This window comes from Schistocerca americana, chromosome 3, assembly GCF_021461395.2.
Source record: "Schistocerca americana isolate TAMUIC-IGC-003095 chromosome 3, iqSchAmer2.1, whole genome shotgun sequence".
Taxonomy (NCBI): Eukaryota; Metazoa; Arthropoda; class Insecta; order Orthoptera; family Acrididae; genus Schistocerca; species Schistocerca americana.
In genome coordinates this window covers 187,444,666-187,461,814 of record NC_060121.1, presented here as the reverse complement: position 1 = coordinate 187,461,814, position 17,149 = coordinate 187,444,666, and the positions used below count along the sequence as shown (strand labels likewise).

At 40.7% G+C, this 17,149-nt stretch overlaps 1 protein-coding gene across 1 annotated transcript in view; it reads right to left on the bottom strand.

The window, feature by feature from the left end:
• LOC124606705 (methanethiol oxidase-like) overlaps positions 1-17,149 on the bottom strand; it is a 119,438-nt gene that overhangs the window by 58,624 nt on the left and 43,665 nt on the right. The window contains exons 2-3 of the mRNA XM_047138734.1: positions 3,738-3,904; positions 3,126-3,311 (exon numbers count right to left, since the gene is read on the bottom strand). Coding sequence (XP_046994690.1) covers positions 3,126-3,311; positions 3,738-3,904 — 353 coding nt within the window. The remainder of the gene's footprint in view (positions 1-3,125; positions 3,312-3,737; positions 3,905-17,149) is intronic.

Here is a 17,149-nt window from a genome sequence, read left to right as displayed (position 1 = left end):
TACATTTAATGGAGTCTTATAATCTGATGGCAATAGTAGATTTCCCAACTAGGGTTACTGTTAACAGTAAAAGTCTGATAGCTAATATATTTATAGATAAGTCTACATGCAATGAGATCACTGTACATCCAATCCTTGGCCTTTCTGATCATGGTGGTCAATTGCTTAGGCCCAATTACATCAGTGTGTGCAACAGTTCTGAGCATTCTTGGAAATCTTTTAGGATAATAAATGAACAGGGCCTTAAAAAATTCAACGATAGCCTAAAAGAGATAGACTGGAGCCGAGTTTATAGGGAAACAGATGTAAACAAAAAGTACAATTCATTTTTAAATGAATTCATGTCTGTATTTGAGTCCATCTTTCCCAAAAAATTAGTTAGAAATAGTCATATAGGCAATGCCAAGAAGTCTTGGATCACTACAGGGATAATAACATCTTGTAGAACAAAGAGGATGTTATACAGTTCTCTCAGGACTTGTAATGATCCAAAGAAACGACAACATTACAAACTTTACTGTAGCATTCTCAAGAAGGTTATAAATAAATCTAAAAGTATGTGCATAAAATCAGAAATTGAAAGCTCAGAAAATAAAATTAAAACTATATGGAATGTAATAAAGAGGAAAACTGGCAGGACAACAGGGAACATGTCTCAGAGATTAAAACAGGGGACAGTATCATAAAGAAACCTGAGTTGGTTGCAGAAATATTTAATAACCACTTTTAGAGAGCAGCAGAGAAGACAGGCTGTAATGGTTCCATGGAAGAATCATTGTCCCTCCTACAGAAAGCTATTAGCAACAGAATCCCACAGTTATCCTTATCTCCAGTTACTGTAAGTGAAGTCATAAGAGTAATTAGATCATTAAAAAATAAAAATTCTGCTGGTGTGGGCAATATTTCTAGTAAAATACTGAAACACTGTTATAAATTTGTTAGTCCCATCTTATGCAACATATACAATGCATCCCTACAAGCTCGGATTGTCCCTGACAGACTTAAGTTGGCAGTAGCGATTCCTCTCTTTAAAAAAGGGGATAAAAGCATTGTTACAAACTATCACCCAATATCCCTACTAACTACCTTCTCGAAAATTCTAGAAAAACTCATGCACAGGAGGATTGTAGACCATCTCAACTTCCACAGTATCTTAAGCAAAAATCAGTTTGGTTTTCGTGCCGGTCTTTGTACTGAACAGGCAATATTCTCTTTCAGCAACCAAGTTTTGGAAGCCATTAACAAAAAAATGTCTCCAGTGGGTACTTTTTGTGATCTTACGAAAGCCTTTGACTGTGTAAACCACCAAATTCTTTGGAAAAAGGCAGAATACTATGGTTTAGGTGGTACTGTTGGCTTGTGGCTACAATCATATCTACAGGATCGGAAGCAGACTGTAATGCTAAATGGCTCTTCTGGAGAACCTGCCTCGTCTGAATGGGGCATGATAACGTGTGGTGTGCCTCAAGGCTCCGTTTTGGGCCCACTGCTTTTCCTCATCTTTATTAATGATCTTCCTCTTTGTTCTGAGACAAACAGCAAATTTACCCTGTTTGCCGATGATACCTCAATTCTAATTGACGATTTGATTGATCATGATCTTGAAAAAACTACAAATACTGTTTTTAATGACATCTTAAATTGGTTCTCCTCAAATGGTCTCTCACTCAATGCAGATAAAACTCATTATATGAGGTTCCATACATCACAAAGTAATCCCGATGAAATTGACATAAAATGTAGAGATCAACCAATACAGAAAGTTGAAGACACAAAATTCCTGGGTGCTTACATAGACAGTAAATGTAATTGGTCAGTTCACATTCTTCATCTATGTAAAAAACTTATCCCGGCAACATTTGCATTACGGGTAATTTCTTCAGTGGCTGAAGTTGACACTATTAAGGTTGCCTACTTTGGCTACTTCCACTCATTGATGTCATATGCTATCATATTCTGGGGGAACCAACCACTTGCAAAAAAAGTTTTCACCATCCAAAAAAAAGCAATCAGAATAATGTGTGGGGTCCATCAAAGACACTCTTGCAGGCACTTGTTTCGGAAGATAGGTAGGTATCCTAACAACTGCCTCACAGTATATTTTTTCCTTGCTGACCTTTGTGTGCAAAAATTATTCCATCTACCAAGACAACAGTAAATTCCATGGTTATAGCACCAGAAACAAAAACAATCTACATTTAGAAATGAAACGTCTCACTCTGGTACAAAAAGGAGTTTACTACTCCAGCATTAAGCTGTTCAATGCTCTACCACTACATATCAAATGTGTTCATACAGAACTGCCAAAATTTAAACGAGTTCTCAAAGATTACCTGACAGAGAAATCTTATTATACTGTGGATGAATACCTGAAAGAAAATGTATACCATCACTAAACTTATTGTGTCTAGAAGTAGTTCAATTGATTTTATTGCGCATTTGGGCATTAGCACACTTTTTGTAACAACAGATTGGCTGTACATATATTTACTCTTGTAGGCCTAATATCTGATTTAACTTTGTGCTCTTATCTTTAACCTTTATTTGAAACTCCTTTTTCTGTCAAATGGTTGTTACGTTATCTAGCTGACATTGTATCTGTTACTGTATTTATAGTATGTCTTACTTAAACTATGTACAATTTGCCATTGAATTGCCCTTGTATTTATTGTAAGTTTAAATTGAAACCTGTACAATTTGACACGTTCCATATCCTTGTGATTGACGCACTAACTGGATCTACGGAACAAGAAATAAATAAATAAATAAATAAATAAATAAATGAGGCACATTAACTGGCATAAGTCAATCAGTTGATGTGCTTTGATACACACTGTTAGTTGGAATATACGTAGGATGCCCGCCCAAGCATAACTAGATTTGCACAAGTGCAAGTCTATATTTCATCAAGCAAAAATGCTTAATGATGAAACATGAGTTATTACATTCAATATGATTGCATTTTTAAAAAATTACATAAATAAATAAAGCTGAAAGAAAATTGATCAATTTTATCTACCATAAACAGCAGAATTTTCTGTATACTCAACAAGCATGGAAGAAAGAGGAATCAGTACAGTGAAGATAACAAACAATGAAACTCAGTTTTATGTAAGATTACAAACCTTGTGTATTCGAGGTGCTCTCTCATTGGTTCCAACATCGATAACATACACTCTTGAACTGCCAAGTGATGGCAAAATCAGCTTGTCTCTACATTTTGTTGAATCTTCATGGCAGCTACTACAAACATTCCATCCTGAGTGATGGAGTTCATCACCTAGGTAAGGCATTGGCAGACGATGTATTACCTGCAAAGAGTACCAGTTTTCAAACTTTATCTTTGACACAACATAGAACAATCATTTTATTGCCATAGCAGATCTTAATAAATCAATTTGGAAGAGCCTCATACTTCATATGAGCACTGATGAAGAATAGCTATGAATACATAGATATTTTTAAATTCACAATCTGAGTTACAAGCACAGAACAAAAGGAAATTAATTTTTGCCACCTTACAAATTGTCCGACAGACAACATTTCCTTCCCTATTACTAGTAAAGGAAAACAAGATCTGCTTGCATTAAAATTGATATTTAAATGAATAAAACTGAAATATGCAGCAACATGGTAAAGATGAGTTTCATAACCATCTCATTTTTTCCTCATTTTAAGTAGTTTATCTGAAAGAGTTAATATCTTAACCAGAACTGTTACAGAGAGGCTCCACTCACCTGGCAGAATGTAGGACTATGAGGATCAATGTCAACAGTTGCCAAGAAGTCTGGTTTAGTCTTGCGAGCTTCAGCAGGCTGAATGCAAGGTACATACACAATTTTTTCTCGAGGTCCACACCGCATAGCTTCCAAGGGAGATGCATAGCCAGGACCACAACCATGACCTGAAAGAAAGAAGTATTTTAAAACATGAAAACTCACAAAAAACAAAGGGTATAAAAAGTATTAATACCAGCAATAACTGATACAAGTTATGATTATAATTTATTCAGCAAACTACGACAAGCAAGAAAGAAATCACCAACTGGCATGTGCAGTACAAAACTTGTAATTGATAGAATACAAAAGGTCCTGAAGCTTCATCCATTCACATGTACTGTTGCACAAACCTTATCATGAAGAACAATCTGGTTGTTTACAAATGTTGAGACATTGTAGTATTTATTACAAATTACTTCCAATGCTATAGTAACAAAGAAGCTGTTAGTATGCAAAAATGATTTATATTACTATTACTGATTACCTTGCAATGAGTTAAATGATAAGTGGTGAACATATTACTAGTCTTTTGGATTGCTTGGACAAAAAAAAAAAAAAAAAAAAAAAAAAAGGACAAGGGAAGAAGTCTGGACACAAATCATTTCAAGTCAGGACCATCCAGCAATAGGAAAATTAAGGGATTTGAAACATAAATGTTGGATCATCCACTCCAGTCATGAGAATTGTCATTCTCCAACTTCCACCTACCAGCATTTTTATAGATTTGTGGTTGAAAAACATTCAGACGTCAGTGAAGGGGTTAACATAGCCATGGGTGGTCAAAATACCCTGAGCTAAAATGGGGATCACCTTCAAATAGAAAAACTTTTTTACTTTCTTTCAGTGATTGTGTTAATTGATGTATAAGAAAATGTGTGGAAACATCATAAACCTGTGGTGACCTAGCCGCAAACTCTTAGACCAACACTACAGCTCTGCCACAGGAGAATCTTTGAATTAGTATGTTCTGAGTTTCTGTGGTGTATGTTTGTTCTCTGATGCATCTGTACCTAATAATAAAGTGCAGATCTACAGTATTTGTCATCGCCATTATTTAACCTGCAGAATTTTCCTCCATTATTTAACCCGCAGCGTTTTCACCTATGTCTACTCTACATTGGTGGCCCTGCATTAAATGATGTTATCAGCTATGGATTAGTGTACATTCTAAAGTTCATCTTGCTTGCAACAACAATCGAACCATCGTACAACCTTAGTCATCGAGACAAGCAAATACAAGACAGCAACTTATACAGTGTTGAATTCACTGCTTCATGTCAGTTGTGACAATTCTTACCTTTGTTTAAATGTGAAACTGATATTTTCTTCTGCAGTGCCAGTTGTATCAATAATAATCAATAATTATCAATAATGATTCCCAACCTTCTGGCTGATTTTGGCAACAAATGAAACTCTTCCATAAACAAACAAGATGGTTCTCAACAAAACCAACATGGATAGGCACAGACTGGTGTGGTTCGATTAGGTAACAACTCCCACATTGTTAACAATTTTGCTGAGCATGCGTACATTGCCATTCATGGCACATCTGGCTAGGCTATGCACAGACTTCTTCCCAGGTTTTGCTTCTGTGCCATGGCCTTCACACAAGCGCTTGTCAATTGTCATCCTTTGACCAACTGCAGTGCTACATGAACCCAGAATTTTAATGGCAGTCATGTGCACCTTAATTCACTGCCAGAACTGCCAACCTCTCACCTAGAGCAACCAGACATGTGGTTTGCTGTCACTGAGTGCACTGTCCACAATTATGGCATTTCTGATGATAGCCCAAGTTTGTCACCTTACTGCACCACCTTGGTGATCATGTCAACCCCATAAATTATATTATATTGTTACTCTGGATGCCAACAAATGTGATGTGGCAGAGACTGCACTCACCTGATGTCTTATTCAAACACCAGTAAAGCTACTATGTTAGCTTATCTACAAAGAATGTTTAGGCACTCATGCCAGACCACACCTTGTGGACACTATGGATTGTGAAGTTTACCTCCTCAGTTAGCAATACTCTCGCATGAGCATGAACCACTGCAAAGGAGGTTAATTTTAGTGGACAGACTTCTTATAGTGTTAAAACTTCAACAATGCAATAATTCAATGAACATGATGTCTGGCTTTGCCTCAGTCAGGGAACATGCCATGACACAACAGCAGGGAGCCAAACGATACTGAGCACATGTGCATGCTGCCAAGGATGTTGTCACTCTCACCTGTTCTACTCAGACCCACAAAGTGATTAGAGGGGTGGCAACACCTTTGACATTTAACTGCATGGCATACTGACTGCTGTTACAGTTAATGGAATTTAAACCAGCATGGACTCTACTCGACGCAAATGACACTTTGAAGTAGCATTACAATGTATACAACATTCTGCAGGTTGACTTGGATGACAACAAAATTATAATGCAAGTGGACTTGCACCAGTTCCAAGCTGAGGAGATCTCAGTCAAACTAATCAACAATCTTGTAGTTGTGGAAGGACAATGAGATGAGCAATTGACCCATGGGAGCACACTCACAGGAACATTCTCCCAAGAATACAGTCTCTCATAGGATGCTACTCTGGATTCTGTCACACCCACATTATCAGCAGATGGGGTTCTCACAGTTATGGCTTTTAAAAACCATACTCGGCTCCAGCATTTGCCAATGAAGTAAGGCACATGAACTGCCATGACACTGCCGCCTCCCACTTCAACACTGAGGTCCACTCCCATTTTGGATGACTTCACTGGCTGTCAACTCAACTTGTGCAATACCACCTTTTTTTTACTACTACTGATCTTTTACACTCTACCTACTCCACGCAGTGTGAAACTGTCAAGCACTTCCCCTGTGTTAGCAGCTAGCCATGGCATGGCTGATCACGTGCACCTGTGTTAAGATGGGATTTGCAGCTGCACCATCCACTCCCCCAGTGTTCTGCATTACCAGGCTGTGTGGAAGCTCTGAGGAAACCTAGCAGTGATTGCATGATGCTTCATAAGGAACCTCTTTGGACAGCACTATGGCACAGGACAATCTTTGAATTAGTTTGTTCTGAGCTTCTGTGATGTACACATGCTCTCTGATATATCTCTGGCTAGTAATGAGGTGCAGGTTCATTATATTCACACTCTTTGTCTGTACATTCACAATTAGTGGAAAGGTGACATATTGACAAAACAAATTATATGTTAAAAAATTTGCAGATGGCAATGAAAAAGTTACAGAAATGAGGTAGCTTCATCAACTGTGCAAAAAAAAAAAGTGACCACCAAAATATGCAAGAGGAAAGATTATATAAACTCTACAAACTCGTTATTGGAAAACTAAGTGCATATAAATATTTAAAACATTGAAACAGCAGCTTTTAACTGTCACACTTCAGACTTATTCCGAAATTTTCATCAGACAGTTGGCACAGTTCTCTCTTTCTACCAAGTTCCCTGGTGTAAAGTTTCAAGTGACACCATTACACCTAAATGCAACATAATATTTACATGCAAGACCATTATAAGCTCAATGAAGGAAAACATGTACATACTTTGATTAAAATAATTTTATGATTGATGTTTTGGGGAGGCGAGTGATACGGGCCACCTGCCAGTCAATCTTAGTCCATTCTCAAGTGCCAGGTGTCCAATGTGTTGGCTGTTTGGTAGTAATTGACACTTTTCCACTTTCTAGAATTTTTGTCTGATTTCTGCTTATATCTGGAATTTCTGTGTGTACATTTTTTAGTAGCTGCAGTTACAGATTTAAAATGTCTTTAATAATAGTAAAGCAACTATGAATACTGTAGCCAGACAAATGAATACTTTAAATCAAATCTAAATTCAGTTTTGTACTATGACAAATTCACTTCAGCTATTAGTTTCACTTGCACTGCCACTAATGCATTCATTCATTCGGGATTGCTCCACTGCAGTGGACTGTGTCCGCATTAACCCAGATACGAGTGCTGTACTTCAGGAAGAATTTTTGCAGAGGAGCTTAAAACTTCTTATACTGGGTACTTCTTTATTCCACCTTCCAACATATAGCATTAGTGGACACTTCACCCAACTGACTCATACTATTGTTTAAAGCAATATTTACCTTCCATTGTTGAGTCAGCATTATTGTATGTGTATGAGAAAACTTGGTTTGCTGAGAATGGATTATCTGCCTGATCTTCTGGTTGATGGATAAGTATAGCCTCTCTGTGCGCACAGGTATTTGAGAAATAACTGTTCGCATATTCTCTCAGAACGTCGGATTAATATAGTAAAGGATAATATGGGTATTTGAATGCCTGATATAATTTCAGTGACTGTTTAGGCACATTCTCCTAGAAGGAGAAGCTTCACACATACAAAAATCAGCTATGGGAAGTTGGGGTTATTTGGACCCATGTTTTCTTTTTCCTTTGAAATCTTACTTGCATTAAATGTGTAAAAGTAACAAGATATTTAGGGATATACGAAGACGAGAAATATTGGACCATCACATTAATTAACAATTCAAGAGGGATTTGTTTTTTAATGCCATAAATTCCTTAGGCTGGAAGCACAGCTGGCATATAAACTGGTACTACTGTAGTAGTCTATCTTGGCCACAATAATGCGTTCACTATGCTATTGGTAGTAGCTTACCCGCACTCCTATTTTTTTATTCATTATTAAACCTACTCCTGCATTACCCCTATTTGATTTTGTATTTATAACCCTGTATTCACCTGACCAAAAGTCTTGTTCCTCCTGCCACTGAACTTCATTAATTCCCACTATATCCAACTTTAACCTACCCATTTCCCTTTTTAAATTTTCTAACCTACCTGCCTGATTAAGGGATCTGACATTCCACGATCCAATCCGAAGAATGCCAGTTTTCTTTCTCCTGATAATGACATCCACCTGAGTATCCCCACCCGGAGATCCGAATGGGGGACTATTTTACCTCCGGAATATTTTACCCAAGAGGACGCCATCATCATTTATCCATACAGTAAAGCTGCATGCCCTTGGGAAAAATTACGGCTGTAGTTTCCCCTTGCTTTCAGCCGTTCGCAGTACCAGCACAGCAAGGCCGTTTCGGTTATTGTTACAAGGCCAGGTCAGTCAATCATCCAGACTGTTGCCCTTGCAACTACTGAAAAGGCTGCTGCCCCTCTTCAGGAACCACACATTTGTCTGGCCTCTCAACAGATACCCCTCCGTTGTGGTTGCACCTACGGTACAGCTATCTGTGTCGCTGGGGCACGCAAGCCTCCCAACCAACGGCAAGGTCTTTGGTTCATGGGGGTAGAACATTTTATACACTACGAATGAAAAACCATACTACAATGCAATAGCTACAATATTTATTTTTATCTTTTCACCTTATGACGACTTAAACACCAAAAGCCAGTTCGTGAAATAATAAATATAGTAAAGTATTATACCAACGTCGCGTTCATTGCTAATATGTAGGTTAGAGTCCAAAGGCTAATGATACAGATATATCAGACACACTATCGCATTGTACGGCACGCCATTTTGGTATGACGACATTGTGCGATATTATAGCTGCACAGCCCGGTAACTGAGTGTTCAGCGTGACAGATTGCAAATCCTAAGGTCCCGGGTTCGATTCCCAGCTGGGTCGGAGATTTTCTCCGCTCAGGGACTGGGTGTTGTGTTGTCCTAATCATCATCATTTCATCCCCATCGACGCGCAGGTCGCCTAAGTTGTGTCAACTCGAAAGACCTGCACCAGGCGAACGGTCTACCCGACAGGAGGCCCTAGCCACACGACATTTCATTTTTACAGCTGCACAAGATCGCGTGTCAATGTTAAACTGCAGCATATTTTTTGTACCCGCTTCCCAGACACCTCCTTTCTCCGAATCATTAAAAGAGCTGCCTGCGTTACTGTTGGGCTCCGAGCAAAAATATTTGGCCCATATCTTTGAAATAAAGGTAATACGAGGGTGGTTTGAAAAGTTCTCAGAACCACCACTAGATGTCAGCGCTAGCGCAACGAGTTGTTCACGTGATATTCGTTGGACTGTTGCCTGTAAACACGTGCCACTTCAGTGTTCTTGGGTGAGAGCTGTAAAGTGACGTGGATTTGTTGTTCCCGCGCAGTGATTTGCGAAGTTGGGGGGGGGGGAAAAAAAAAAAAAAAAAAAAAAAAAAAAAAGAAGAAGAAGAAGAAGAAGATTCGAGCAATGATGAAGTACTTCGTAAAGAAAGATATGAAAGCAAAGGACATTCATGCCGATTTCCAGAATACATTGGGGGACTCTGCTTCATCATATTCAACTGTTGCCAAGTGGACAAATGAATTTAAATTTGGCCGGGAGAGCTTAGATGATGATCCGCGCAGTGGTCGGGCAAGATGTGTCGCTACTCCAGACATTATTGCAAGTGCACAAAATGATCACAGAGGATCGCCGATTGAAAGTGCATGAAATTGCTCACGCTTGCCAGATGTCATCTGAAAGGGAATATCACATATTAACTGAAGAATTAGAAATGAAAAAATTATCTGCAAGATGGGTGCCACGACTCTTGACGCTTGATCAGAAAGGCATGAGAATGGACATCGGAACAATGTTTGGCCCCTCTTCAATAAAATTCTCTGCATCTCTTCAAAAAAGCAAGGTCATTCAGCAGTTTACATCTTTTTAAACGCAGTGCTTCTAACTTCTTGATGTTTCCGTGGATTTCCTGCCCATACAGGTTGGTTAAATGTAAGCGTGGGCTTCCGCGGCCGTTGTCTTCTTCAATAAAATTCTTCAGGGTATCAGACCGCATCGTCATAATTTTAAAATGCGCCACACGAGTGTTGTGCCGTATTCTTTGCGGTTGACGTCTCACATAAAAACGAACAAGGCGAGGAATGTCTGTGTTAAAGCCAGTAAATCATTACTGTGGGAAAGGATCCGCCACATCCGCATAAGTCTCGATGCTCACAACAGGAATTTGTGTGATCTGCACCTATTTCTGGCCGGAAAACTTCAGATGGAAGACTGGGATAAAGTCGACAGGTTAACCTTTCAGCAAGCATCAAGGACCAGCAATAGTATTACTAACCGCCAGATGAGAAAGTACGACAAACTACAACAGAAAGCGACGGACGAAACATTGACGCTGGACAGGCGACGGACAGTGGTCAGCCTCTCCAGCCACACCTTGAGCGAAGCAACCACAGCAATTCTGGCCAAGGGGATGAATTTCGCAGTCGCACCTAAGCGAGTTCCGAAAGAAGATATCATAGAATCCATAGAGGCTTCGGTACGTCATCTGCCACAGGCTGAGGCGGAGAAGATCCGGCAGGAAACGGTCAGAGTTCTGAATAAAGCAAAGCCACCGAAGCAAAATATCAACGCTGAGGAATACCATGCCATCAAGGAACTCAGGGACAACCCCCACTTAGTAGTGGTACAGGCAGATAAGGGCAACGCCACTGTAGTCTTGGACACAACTGATTACAACAAACGAATGGAAGATATTCTCGCAGAACCTATCTACAAGAAACTTCAGGGAGATCCGACGGCCAAGGTAATCAAAACGACGCAGGCACTGCTCAAGCACTCTAGAATCAACTTCGACAAGGCCAGAAGATTCATCCCGCAAGTGACACAGGCACCAAGGATATATGGTGTACCGAAGGTACACAAAACCGACTTCCCCTTAAGGCCCATAGTAAACAGTATAAATTCGCCGACCTACTACCTAGCGAAAGAACTGGCACCTAGGCTCCGACACCTAGTGCATCAAACCGAGTCCTACGTTAAGGATTCCACTCACTTCGTGTCTCTCCTAAAGGAAATGCGTGTTACGGACCAAGATCTGATGGTTAGTTTCGACGTCAAATCCCTATTCACGGATGTCCCAGTGTCAGATACTGTGAACATCCTAGAAGAACGCGTGGCACCTGATATATGTGAGCTTGTGCGCCACTGTCTGACGACCACCTATTTCAAGTGGAGAGGTCAATTTTATGAACAAACTGACGGTGTAGCTATGGGCTCACCCCTATCGCCTATCGCAGCAGAAATTTTCATGGAGGCATTTGAGGAAACAGCCCTCCAGTCCGCACCATTACGTCCAAATTGTTGGCTTCGCTATGTCGATGATACTTTCGTCATCTGGCCCCACGGAGAAGAGGAGTTACAGAACTTCCACAAGCACCTTAACCAACAGCATAGGAAAATTCAGTTTACAATGGAAACAGAGAAGAATGGGGTGCTGCCTTTTCTCGACGTGGAAGTTTATCGAAAACCTGATGGTAAACTTGGCCACAAAGTGTACAGGAAACCAACCAATACGGACAGGTACCTTCACGCCTCCTCCCACCATCACCCCACGCAGGAGAAGTCCGCCCTGCACACGCTAACGAAGAGAGCGTACAGGATAAGCGACGAAGAACATCTGAAGACAGAACTTGAACGCCTCAGGTCCATCTTCGGAACTAATGGCTATGGGAAGCAGATGATAGACAGCACCATGTCGACAAGGGAGAAGACTAATAGGGAAGAGGGGAAGGAGGCACAGAGCATTGCTGTGTTACCATATGTACAAGGGGTCACCGAACGTATTGGCAAAATTCTACGAAAAGCCGACATCAAACCAATTTTCCGAAGCAGAAACAAAATATCAGACATGCTCGGTTCTACCAAGGATGCAGTTGACAAACTACACACAGCTGGCGTGTATGAAATTGGTTGTCCGTGTGGATTAGTCTACATAGGTGAGACGGGACGTCCGATTAGCACAAGGCTCTCGGAACATGAAAGATATATCCGCCTGAAACAACACAATAAGTCAGCAGTGGCGGAACACCGAGACGAGTGCGGGAAACCAATATTTTTTCAAGAAGCCCGCGTCCTGGCGAAACAGCCTCTCACTTTCAAAAGAAAGATTAGAGAGGCGATAGAAATAGCCAAAAGACCCGCCAACATGAATAGAGAGGACGGGTACAAGCTTCCGAGGTCTTGGCTGCCTGCAATAGCAGGGCTACGGAGCGGCGGCAGAGCCGTGGCGGCCCATGCAGACACGCGGAGAGCCGCAGTAGTGGTCGCGAGCACACAAAGCAAAGGCACGCCGCAGCCGGCTTCTGGACAGCATGGAAACAGTGTGACGTCACAGCCATCACCTGTTCGCTATTCGTCCGTCTCCTCCAATGGGGTGGATTAATATAAAGACCAATAGAAAACAGCTATTTCAGCCAGTGACAGATAATAAAGGAAACACCAATAAAGCATACCTTTCACCCCTCCTCCTCCTCCTCCTTTTACAGCCAATCAAGTAACGACACGGTTTTCTCGTGCAGCTATTTAAGGAACCAAGTGTGTTCATTTAGCAGTTAACGTAAGGCCCTGATGAAGGCTAGCTGCAACGCTGGCCGAAACGTTGGCGCATTTTAAAATTATGACGATGCGGTCTGATACCCTGAAGAATTTTATTGAAGAAGACAACGGCCGCGGAAGCCTACGCTTACAATGTTTGGCCCGTTTTAGGAGAAACGAGCAAGATTTTTTGCGCCGGTCTGTGACCACAGGTGAAACTTGGATGCACTACTATATCCCAAAGACAGAACAACAGTCAAAGCAGTGGAAACATGCTGATTCTCCGACACCAAAGAAAGCAAAGATAATTTCTTGATCGGGAAAGGTCATGGAATCAGTGTTCTGGGATGGGGATTCTGTTTGTAGATTATCTCCCCACTGGGCAAAAAATGATTGGAGAGTACTATGCTAACCTCCTGGACAAATTGCAACAAAAGATACACGAAAAAAGGCCGGTTTTAGCGAGGAAGAAAGTCATCTTGCATCAAGACAATGCGCACCCGCGCACATGTGCCATCGCCACTGCAAAATTACACGAACTAAGGTGTGAATTGTTGCCACACCCGCCTTATTCACCTGATATGGCTCTGTCAGACTCCTATCTCTTCCCAAAACTGAAAATTTTTCTTGTTGGACGAACATTCACGTCAAACGTAGAACTGATAGCCGGATGTGACAACTATTTTGCAGGCCTGGAGAAATCTCATTTTCGAGATGGGATCAAGGCACTAGAACATCGTTGGACCAAGTGCATTAATCTACAAGAAGACTACATTGAAAAATAAAAAAGTTTTAGTGATGTAAGTACTTTCTTTCTATTCCGTTCCGAGAACTTTTCAAACCACCCTCGTAAATTACTAGAGTAAGCTGGTAAATCTTGTAGTTATAAAAGTGTGACCCGATTGTCGGGTGATAAATGCTTTGATGGACAATGACAAAGATTTTGAACAGGCGAATAGTCGTCTTTGACGTCGTCGCGGTCATCATCGGCAGGAGACAAGTTAACGGTCACAGTTCGGGATTATCGTAACTTGTCCACTGAAGACAATCGTTCGCATACTGCCAGCGAAAGGCCCTGAGCAGTAGACGAAAGAAATATCATTTGCTAAAACTTGGCAGTCGTTATTTAACTCAGTAGCGCCACATTTGTGAGATTACCGGAATGTACCTACTGTTATATCCTTACATATCTTCCGTCTGTCCTCAGTGTACTTTGTTGATAATACGTATATACTGGTGTATCGTAAGCAGCTACGTTGCACGTACTAACAAGTAACAACGTTTCTCGTGCGTTAGATATAAGCGCCGCTTGTAGCTTCAGGCCGACACCGAAGGCAAACGAACTCGGAGAATATAAGCAAACATTGTCATGCCAGGCGCACTCCGGTGAATTGGGTAAGCTTGGCTGAGCTAACATAGGGTCGTATATCCCTTGAAAGCCTACATACGTGAAGTGAACACGAACGTGCACATGCTTTCTGGCGTGGATGGCGAGCGCTCTGAATCGCTCGAATCACAGGTTACATCCGTCTACAATGGAAGGTAGCAGAAGGGGACCACAAAACTACCATCCAATATCACAGACATCCATCTATTGTAGAATCTTAGGACATATCATGAGCACAAACGTAATGATATATATCTATCAGAATAAGTTCCCTGGCCAACCACATCGGTCGTGTGAAATCCTAGTCGCTTTTTCCTCACACGACATCTTGAAATCCAGGGATCCAGACACTCAGGTAGATGCAGCATTTCTTCACTACCGGTAAGCATGTGATTCAGATCATACGAACGCTTATTATCGATTGTACAATCGTATGGATTGCCAGACGAAATAAGTGAGCTGTTTGACGATCTCTTCGTAGGAAAGGCGCAGCGTTTTATCTTGGATGTGTCACCGAAGGATGAAATAACTTCAGGCATGCCACAGATGATATCTACTGGTGTCCCAGGAGGGATGATCAACATTCAGGGATGTTACAGAAACCATCATTCGAAGCAAAAAAGTATCGTAAACATGGCCTCTAAAATACATACCAAAAGAGATATGAGCATTTCGTCTTCGGCACAGTGACACATGTCTTCTACCGAACAAGTGCTCGTAGCTATTGAGGTAATCATTTTAGAGCCCATGTTTACCAGACTTGTTTGCTTCGAATGATCGTACCTGTCATTTTCCTGAATGTTGATCTTTCCTCTTGGGACACCCTGTGTAATGGAGTACTGGTTCAAAAAAGCTGCACGGAAGTCAATTAGGATTTTGATGAGATTTCAAACCAGAACAAAGTTGACAATTCGCTTTAAATGATCAAAAATGTAAAATTGTCCCCTTCGAAAAACCCAAAAACTGTAGAATCACATGACTACGATATCAGTGAGTCTTGGAATTCATCACATATAATACCTAAAGAGTGACAGTTATTGAACTATAAGGAAAAAACATAAATTAGTTACAAACTACGGCGTGCACGCATTTTATTCAACATTTAAACGTCTCCACAGATATTCGGATATAGGTTATCACTAGAGCTATGATTTTTGCACATTTGCATGATAGTGCATATAAATGCATATTTAAGGGGTTATTGCATATTTATGCATATATTTTACTTTTGCAGCAATGATTCTTGAAATACAAGTATTTCACCACAATAGTTTAAGAAGAAGAGTAAGATCTGAGCAAATTTCTCTTTTATTGCTCTGTTTGTGTAGAATTACTTCTCTGTCATATTTACAAATCCATAAAAGGGCTCCGGCCGGGGTGACCGAGCGGTTCTACGCGCTACAGTGTGGCACTGCGCTACCGCTACGCTCGCAGGTTCGAATCCTGCCTCGGGCATGGATGTGTGTGATGTCGTTTGGTTTAAGTAGTTCTAAGTTCTAGGGGACTGATGACCTCAGCAGTTAAATCCCATAGTGCTCAGAGCCATTTTTCAATAAAATAATTCTTTTTAGGTAATACAAGAGATCAGAGATGATATTGGGGATTCAAACGTGTGATTATCTGTACATGAAGCGACTGACTCATGTGGGAGATATATTGCCAACGTAGTCGTCGGAAAAATGGCGGAACCTGATCCAGGAACACCTCATCTCATTGTCTCTAGAGTACTGGAAAAAAGCAAACCATTCTACTATTGCTACGGTTGTTCGTGATGCTTTACGCGTTTTTTGGCCCGCTAAAGAAAACGAGGAAAAACTCCTGGTGATAGTTGCAGATGCAGCAGCATATATGATTAAGGCTGCTAAAGCTTTGCAGGTATTTTATCCCAAGGTAGTTCACATAACTTGTTTAGCACATGCTCTTCACCGACTGGCTGAAGAAATTCGAGCGTATTTTCCAGAAGTAAATGCCTTAATTTCCTCTGTGACAAAAGTGTTCGTGAAGTCGCCATCAACAGTAAAATTATTTACTGAAATGATGCCAGGAATTCGTTTACCCTCCACAGCCAATCATCACGAGGTGGGGAACATGGATAGAAGCAGCTCTGCATTACAGTGAACATTTAGAAGACGTGAAAAGGGTGCCGGACGTGATGGACAGAAACGAAGCAGCAAGTATCCCAGCTGCAATTAGTGCTTGCAATGAGGAGGATCTCCAGAGTAAATTAGTGTTTATTAGGACCTATTCAGTAAACTCCCAGCCACAATCACACGCTTCGAAGAAAAAGCAATGCCTCTATTTTCTGCCCTTGAGGGCTACGAAACAGCTGTCGTCGGAGACATACCAGGAGAAATAGGAAAGTGTCTTCGCAACAGAATTGAGAAAACTGAAGCACTATGAGTGCTTTACTTTCAGACAGTTTGCTATTAATATTTTTCATATCTTTAAGTTCAGTGTTTTAGCGGGTATTATTTGTTTGAAGTTGTTTCATTATCAGTTTATTTGTCTTGTATGCAACTGCATTTTTCTCACATGTGTGTAGTTTTGATGTGTCACAAAAAAAACCTTTATAATTAATTTAACAATATCAACTCAAAAATTCAATGTCTCTGTACTAGTGTAAAAGGCATCACAGTTGCGTGAATGAATATACACTCC